This window comes from Paroedura picta, chromosome 16 (genome assembly GCF_049243985.1).
Source record: "Paroedura picta isolate Pp20150507F chromosome 16, Ppicta_v3.0, whole genome shotgun sequence".
Taxonomy (NCBI): domain Eukaryota; kingdom Metazoa; phylum Chordata; class Lepidosauria; order Squamata; family Gekkonidae; genus Paroedura; species Paroedura picta.
Window position 1 is genome coordinate 15,316,331 of NC_135384.1, and position 9,069 is coordinate 15,325,399.

Sequence of the window (9,069 nt, forward strand, 5' to 3'; positions counted from 1 at the left end):
TCATTTTGAAGGCCTTAACTTTAACACTGTTCTCTTGAGAGCCCCTTTAACGTCCTGGTTTCTCAGACTGTAGATAATGGGATTCAATATTGGAGTAATCACTGAATAGAAAAGAGAGAGGAGTTTGTCCACATTCAGAGAGTAAGTTGATTTTGGGCGTATGTATATGAAAATGGCTGTGCCATAGAATAACGAGACGACAATGAGGTGTGAGGAGCAGGTGGAGAAAGCCTTCTGCCTGCTTTTGGCTGATTTCATCCTTAGGATGGTGGCGATGATTTGGGAATAGGACAAGAGGATCAGCATGAAGGGCAACAGGATCACAAACGCAGCTGCTCCAATGATTTGGACTTCATTCCAATAAGTGTCTCCACACACCAGCTCTAACACTGGCTGGATTTCACAGAAGAAGTGGTTGATGACATTGGAATCGCAGAAAGGAAGGGTGAAAATGAAGGTGGTGTGACCCACAGCCACTAAGCTGCCACAGGTCCAGGACAGGGCAGCAAGCTGAACACACACCCTCTTTCTCATGATGACGGGGTAACGCAGAGGATTGCATATAGCAACGTAGCGATCATAGGCCATGAAGGCTAGGAGGCAGCACTCCGTAGCTCCAAAGAAGAGGAAGAAATACATTTGAGCGGCACAGGCACGTAAGGAGATGGTTTTATCCAGAGCAAGGATGTTATCCAGCATCTTGGGAATGGTGACAGAAGTGTAGCAGATCTCTAAGAAAGATAAGTTTCTGAGGAAAAAGTACATAGGAGTGGAGAGGGCCGAGTCAACAATAACAATGACAATAATGAGGAGATTGCCAAGTACTGTGGCGATGTAAATGCACAAGAAGATGACAAAGAAGAGAATTCGCCATTTGGGAGCATTTGAGAAGCCAAGTAAAATAAAAGTCTTCACTGAGGTGACATTTTCCATGATTTCTTCTTTTGCATGCTTTGACTGATTGGTTGGGAAGAGATGGAAATATATGACTATATATCTGAAAATAAAATGTTAAAAGAAACATTGTTCATATTCTTTTCAATCTAGAAGAAGAAATTTGATTTTTATACCTTGGTTTTCACTACCTGAAGAAATCTCCATGTGGCTGACAATTGCCTTCCCTTCATCTCCCAGCTCTAACTGGACTGTGACTCACTCAAGATCATCCAGCTGGCTGTAATTGGAGGACCAGGGAATTAAATATGGCCCTCCAAATTGGAAGTCACCACTCTTAACCGCTACACCAAAAGTGTGGGATCATATTATGTACATTTAAATCTTTCCTACCTCTGAAATAAAGGTTGATGACGTCTTTGGCTCTTTCACAGTAGACTGAGTCAGGGCAGGAATTAGGGTATTTTGATAACTCCTGCAGCCACCCATGAGACCAAATCCTCAGTGAGCAATAGCAATTTGTTCTGCTAATCATACTGAGGCAAATCCCAAGTAGTTTTGTGTGTGAACAAGAGATGAATGGAGTATAGGCGTCTTCATTTGAACTACATCTGGAGACCTAGGTTTAAATCCTAACTCTGCAAAGGGAACTTGCAGGGTGACCTGGGCAAGCCACTTTCTCACCTGGAGTGGCCAGCATGGGAAATTCTTGGAGAATAAGGGACAATGCCTTGTGAAGGTGGAATTTGAGAAAGGCTCATCATTTTTATTCATTTTATTTATTTGTTTGTTATTTGTATACCTCCACTCTCCAATCATACTTGTGGCAGTTCACAATAAAACAATGAAAACCAGTACGACCCCATAAAAGGCTTGTTTCATTTCCTTGTTCCTTAATCTGTAGATCATTGGATTGAGCACTGTGGACCACAGTGATGATTTTGTTCATTTTAAAGGAAGAACGGGAGGTTGGACATACATACAAGAAGATGACTGTCCCATGCTTAGAATGTGCTTAGAATCACCATAGCACAAAGCAGGAAAACAGTCTTTTGGATAATTGATGTGTCTATATAGGTCAGGCTTAAGAGTGGGGGTATGTCACAAAAGAAATGGTTTATTTCATTTCCACAAAAGGGAAAGTTTATCGACATAACGGAGGCAACTAAAGGAGACAGGTAGCCCTCTGTCCAGCAACCGATCACTAGGCGCACACACACTCTTTTTTTCTTGATTGTGGAGTATCTGAGAGGATACTCAAGATGGCGTCCAGATAGAAACTCCGGTTATCTCGCTCCGCAAGTTTTATTTTATTTTGTTTTCCTATAAGCCTAATTCGAACTGCAAATTGCCTTTGCAACAAGGAGTCAGGGCTTTGTGAACTGCCTTGGAAGTTTTTAAGAACTCTTCAGCCCAGGCTGCCAACATTACAGTTCCTGGTAGGATTTTATCTTTGTCTTAATTTATCAAGAGGAGTCTCAACCCCCACAGCCTTGAATTGAGCTGAAGAACACTAAGGACCTTGCTCAAAGCCAGGAACAGCTATCTTGGAGGGCAGTAGGATTTTAGATGCATCTGGTGGCTCAACTTTGATTAGAATTTTATTTTTTTACTGGAGAACTATATTGAAAGAAAGTAGCAAATCCTTTAATTAGCAGCTAATGGCAGTCAGCTGTCTGAGTTCTGAGGGGGCGCTGTGACAGAGAGCTGGCACCCAAAGCCACCTAGGAATTTGAAGCTAGTTCCACATAATTAGGAAGGGGGAAATGAATTTGTGTTTTGAAAGATTCATAGTAAAGAATCTTCCATTAGTAATTTTTTTCTAACATTGGAGAGAAAGCTCCTTCTTCCAATGGAGTGATTGTAACAGAAATTTTCTCAGTGGAAAGAACTTCTGGATCCAGTCCTTGATGTATGTATAAAATATAAAACAAAAAGAGAAATTAGTATCAAGGAACTATTTATCTAGGAGCCCTCAAATTGCCCTCAAATTTTGAATGAATTAAATTTGACATCAGATTTTAATCTTCCTCCACACTGGAAACAACTATAAGATTTTGAACAATTGCTAGAGTGTTAGATCATATTAGAAAGCTTCACTGGATCCTATCATTAATGTTATCTTTTTGTATTAAACAGGACCCAAGCAAGAGAAGAGGCTTATTCTAAATGACAATTGTACTTTCTCCAAGAAGGCTTCCTTACTCCTTCTAACTTAGTGGAAGACAATGATAAGATCATTTCCGATAACATTAAGAAGAAACATATTGCACTTTAGCAAGCTGGGCTGGAGGTCCTCTGGAAACCACATGCTGTCTTTATATGAATTTGAAAATGTACATCAGGTATGCAAATGAATAGGCTGCTTGGGATGTTTTGGCTTTGGAAAATGCCATGGATGTGAAGGTGTAACTCGCATATAAGCTGACCCGCATATAAGCCGAGGCACCTAATTACACCACAAAATGCTGGAATATAGGTGTCTTCATTAGAACTAGATCTGAAGACCCAGGTTTAGATCTTTACTCTGCCAAGGTAACTTGCAGGGTGACCTGGGCAAGTCACTGTCTCAGCTAGAGTTGCCAGCTCCAGAATGGCTTATTCTTGGAGAATAAGTACAATGCCTTGTGAAGGTAGAATTTGAGAAAGGCTCATCATATATATAAAGCCATAGTGTCCTCTTCCAATTCTTCTATGGAGGCTCATGATTCTTCTGGGTTCCACAGTGATATGGGGAATTTTAGGATCCCAGACACATCCTACTTTGAGGCCACAGTTGAAGCCTGGAATGTGAAGCTTCTCAAAGCTATGAATAAGATTGTTTCTCATTGGTCTCTCCTGCTCTTAGTGCAGAATCCAGCTCTGTGGTCTTCTGCAGATCTTGGTGAAACAAAGAGGATTGAAAAATATTTAGAAAGACACTGCTGTAAAACTCACACTACATCCATCAGAGCATTGAAAGACCCATAAAGTGATGGAAATCAATGCAAAAAAATGCTATTTCCCTGCCATCTTTGCATAAACTAGTCCATGATCACCAGAATTGTTTTAAGCAGTGGTTCTCAACCTTCCTAATGCTGTGACACTTTAATACAATTCCTCGTGGTAACCCCGAACCATAAAATTACGTGTGAAGATCCATTGTTCATGATTGTATATGAATCCCCCTCCCCCGGGTTTCTCAGTTCAGTTCTGCCTCTTGTCCCATCATGCCGATCTCGCTATTTTCCACTGCTCCAGACAGATGAAGACTCTATCTCGATCTACACCGAAAGGCTGTTGTGTGGATGGTGCCCCCACCCGACCAAGCTGCTTGCCTTGTCACGACCCCCAGGTTGTATCCAGGTGCTAGAGCTTGGTGGTGGGAAGAGAAAGGGGAGGGGGTGCCTAGTCTGTAAGTACATGGGGTTGAAAGTGTGTGTCGTGTGGGAGGTGGTGATGGCATGGTGGCAAATGTGGACATGGGTGTGGAGATATGGGTGTCAAGAACCTGTGGTGTGGAATGTTCATTGAGTATGGGAGTGGACTGACCTTTGGGAATTTTGGCATAGTGGTTACAGATGAGCTTTCCAGAGCCATGTCTTCAGATATGTGAAGGGGAAATCAGACTGGAGACTCTTCTTAGGGGAAGATTACATGGCAACCAATTCCCCCCAGTTCTGCATCATTGCCCTTCTTTTGTGAATTAGGCCACAGACACCGAAATGTCCCCCTGCCCTAATCCACACGGGGTAGTCACAGGACACAGGTGTCCACCCTGCTCCTTCTGTCTGCATTTTTTTACTGTAGATAAAAACCCATCTGAGGGCTTGCTGGGAGGAAGAGGCGACCACCCACAGGCCCTCTACTTTGCATGCTGATGGAACACAGCATATTTTCTGATGGAATGCAACACATCAAGGACAGGAGCCATGTCGACTTTTGCATGGGTCTTGCCCTCTTCGCCATGGACACTGCGGGAGCTGATTTCCTCCCACCCGCACTATGCTGTTGTATTTGTTTGGGGTTTTGAGTTGTGTGTTTTGTTCAATAAAAGTTCAATAAAAATTTTGTTCAAAAAAAAAATAAAAGTCCCAGATGCAGATTTGCATGGTATGTAGCTTGTTGGCAGAGATCCAGAGTGCGATCGGACTCCCGGGTGTTTGGGGCCTTCCTATGAAGCGGCGTGTACATAAGTGTGCCTTACCCAGCTGGGAGGCCAGGGGCTCTTTTGCCAGGTGGCCTGGGGGTAGTCAAATCAGGTTGGCACTTGGTGGCTCCCGCATAGGTCTCTTGTATACAAAGTTACACAATCAATAAACCAATCTCTTTTTTATTTAATAAGTTATAATGTGCTAACAATGAGGATAAACTTGGTTTGTTCATTTGTTTCTAAGTCTTCATCTTCGACCGCCACCTTACATTTCCCCAAGAAATGCAGTGCCGTTTTGCATTGGGAAATAATATCTCAGAGATTGTTTTGTGCCTCTTGGGTTTTGACAGAATTAGTCTCAGGTGAGCACATGTAGAAAGGGGAGGAAAATAACGGATGAATATTCCCAAATGACAGTGCACCGCTCTGAGTCCAGAGTCAAAGTCCGACATTGTGATGAAATTGAACATTTCCCGGAGCTACAAAGATAGCAAACAAAATATGCCCCCTTTAAATGCTGACGCTCATAGTTTACACATCGCACCTGAAGTGTAGAAGAAAAGCAAGAGATAATTCTCACTTGAAAATTTCTGTTTCTTTCAGACTACGGGGAGCTTTATCTCATCAAGAATTCTGCATGATGGACACAGTGATACACCCAGAGAGCATAATGGCTAATAGAATGAACTGTGATCAGATGATATCTTATGTACAGATCTCAGGAAGGAACTTACAAGAAAAGTATTAAGCCATTGGGAATTAGCAGAGTGAGAGGTCAGTAAAATAGCAAGAATGGGATAATTGCACCCTTAAGAATTCAGGGCCGACAATAGGTATATTGTAAAAATTGTAACAGTCTTTATAGAAAAAAATAATAAAAGCATAAATATATCTCATTTCAGTGGGGCCAATCATGAATTATATTAAAGATAAAGAGGTTTGCCTAGGAACCCCTGGGCAAACAGGTTTGATCAGCAGTACAATGGAGTAGGGGGGAGGTTTAGGAGGAGACCAGTATTTGAGTCAGGTGATACCTGTGTCAGGCAGAAGCTGCCATTCTGAAACTGTGTCTGAGGGGAAGCTCTTAAAGGGCATGCTCTTTAAGATGGAGTTTGACCTTTCTTGGCAGACTATGACAGTGTTCTGGCTTTGGCTTAAGCCTAGACTATTGAGGGGTGACACTGGTTGTAGAAGTCAGTATTCCTGTCTGTGAGGCACAGGTCCTGCCATACTTAACAGTGGGGTTGAGAAAACTCTGACAGGACTGTCCTGTGAGAACAGCTATTACATGACTAGCCCAAGTCTTACCCAGCTGACTGCATGTGGAGGAGTGGGCAATTAAACCCAGCTCACAACCACTGCATCAACCTGATTCTCTTAAGGTGATGAGGGCTCTACTAAGGAGAAGTAGGTAAACAAAGATATAAAACTGATCATGTTAGAAAAAACCAAGCCCTATGTCTTACCCACTACATACTACAAGCACGTAAGCTCATCTTATTTGCTCCAAATAAGAGGCATGTGGACATGAGCATTATCTCATCCAAAATTCCAGATGATAAACACAGTGAGACACCCGGAGAACATAGTGACTAATAGAATGAATTGTGATCCAGTGAAAATTTATGTACAGATTTCATTCAGAAACGTACAAGATGGTCAAAGCCTTAGCCCCCCACATCCAATACAGCAAAAATAATCCTGACAGCTGTAATAACTATCGTGATGTTATGTATGTGGAATACTTTAAATGTAAAAAGCACTATACAATTCTATGTTCTTATTACGTGGCATTTGTCTTGAACCCTGTTCCATACTAATGCAGTGAGTCAATAGTGCTTGTTTCTGTTTGTGTTGTTATTTGTCAGTGGACTAACAGGTATGCAATTATACTAACATACTTACACAAAGAGGAACAAAGAGAAGGAAATGACTACATATCAGGGATAAGGGTCATCAAGATTTATAATTACCAGTCTGGAGGTGGAGTGCACTGGACAGAAGCAGAGCAATGTGAATGAACCTGTATTCAAGTTGGGCATCTGGCATGATCTGTACCAGGGAGGCTGGTCACCAGAGCAGCACTTTGGTGACCTGAGAGAAATCTTTATGACCGAGCAAGAATATCAGGGCTCAGCGTCACCTCCCTCAGAGGGTGTCTGTTGTGGGGAGAGGAAAGGGAAGGTGAATGGAAGCCGCTTTGAGGTTCTTTCTAGTAGAGAAAAGCAGCATATAAGAACCAACTCTTCTTCTTCTTCTTCTTCTTCTTCTTCTTCTTCTTCTTCTTCTTCTTCTTCTTCTTCTTCTTCTTCTTCTTCTTCTTCTATCACCCTCCTCCTACGCCAGCATGGCTACTGGCACTCCAGAATACCTTGTGATGGTGATCCGGCTTTCCTGGCCTAGAAAATTTTGGGTATAAGTGGAGGTTTGATGCGGAGCCATGTAGTCCCAGTCCAGCAAATGGGCGCTTGCCTATGGTAAGAAAGGGCTGTCAGGAATGGGGAAGCAACATTTTATAAAACTCCTAACAAATGTCTTGAGGAGAGCAGAATTATAGTGTTTATTTACCAAATTAAAAAAAACAAATACAGCAATTAAAAAGTCTATCATACAATATTAGACATGAAATAGACTATGCAATACAATCTGAATTACAACATTATGAGTTAATACAAAATATTGCCCATTTTGATAAAACCTCCTTATCCATGGCTCCTCTATATATTTGTGAAACAGCCTGGGGGGTGGGACGTCCAAGATGGAATAGGGTCAATCAGGGTGTAGCCAGCAAAGCCCTGAATGGCCCTGCCCCTGCAGCTCCCGTCCTCCATCCCTGGACTCTAGACTCTTTGCTCTCAGACACACCTCAGTGCCTGGAGCCAGCAGCAGGTAAGGGGAGAGGGCCCTGGGCAAATGGTCATGGTGGAGAGCCTGCTAATCAAGGCCTCTTGGGCTGCTAGGCTGGGCCAGCTAACGAGGGCCTCCCAGCCTGCTGACTGCCTGCTAAGGAGCTCTGTCCTGGGCCTGCTAGCAAGCAGGTCAGCCTCCGCCCACCCCACTTGATCCAGCTGTGAGCTGCAGCCCAAAGCCACCTTAAGCTGCCTGGCCAGGGGCCAGGGGAGGGGGCCCTTTCAAGGCCCATTCTTAGGAATGGGCTTTGAAGCTAGTATCATATATTATGGTGGAACCAGCAGTCAAAGAAAATATGTTCTAAAGATTCTTGAGTTCCCATTCTACATACACTATTTTTCTGGAAGGATCCATTAAATTTAGCCTCAAGAACAGCAGAGGGTGGTGTATTGTACATTAAATGGGTAAAAAAAATCACCTTCAATTAAAATTCTGTAAACAATTAGCGGTTGTGGACTTAACGCGTGGGCCATTGATTATTTGGGGGGCGGTCTGAAGAAAAGACGAGCCACACAAGAGAATGCCACTGGCAATATGCAGAGGTGGGTGCATTCATGCGCCTTTAAAAGGACTACGTATACTGGTCCTCACCATTTTCAACTCCTGGCAGCTAAGCAGCTTCCATCCCTCCCCTTTGTAAATAGATTGGTTACACTTTCCTGTTGTGTGTTCTCTGTCGCAGTCAATTTAGGCATGATAAGAGCCTGTTGGCAGGTAGCCCAGTCTGTGTACTGGACTCCCTGATGGTTGGGGGTCTCCTTAACAAGATCAGCTAAGATTGAGCGTGGCCTACCCAGTTGGGTGGCCAGGGGCTCATACCTAAGTTACCCATGGGGCCCAAGGCGAGGTGGATGCCTGGTGTGCCTCCATAAGGTCACTTCCAATTGGGGGATTCCTTACATGGAGGACCTGCTCTCCTGGCTAGGATGGAGAGGCTCCTAAGGCGTCTATGGACACTTGGGGTAAGCAGCCCGACGGCTGAGGGGTCAGACTATATACTGTTAAAGGCCAGCCCAGTGGAGGGTGTTATAATAAAATTGGGCACGGCCACATTGAAGCGAAAAAAGCTTGTCAAGACTTCATTGACAGAATTGCCACCCTGCTAATCAAATATGATTTCTTTGTTATCCCAT

At 43.3% G+C, this 9,069-nt stretch overlaps 1 protein-coding gene across 1 annotated transcript; it reads right to left on the reverse strand.

Annotated features, from left to right (window-relative positions):
* LOC143825552 (olfactory receptor 10C1-like) lies at positions 1-939 on the reverse strand. The gene has a single exon (XM_077313613.1). It carries the CDS (start codon positions 931-933, stop codon positions 1-3), a length of 933 nt encoding a protein of 310 aa, XP_077169728.1. The 5' UTR covers positions 934-939.
* Positions 940-9,069: the final 8,130 nt, after the last annotated feature.

Bases quoted from the DNA above. Each gene is read 5' to 3' on its own strand.
- LOC143825552 (XM_077313613.1), bottom strand. From the start codon at position 933: ATGGAAAATGTCACCTCAGTGAAGACTTTTATTTTACTTGGCTTCTCA.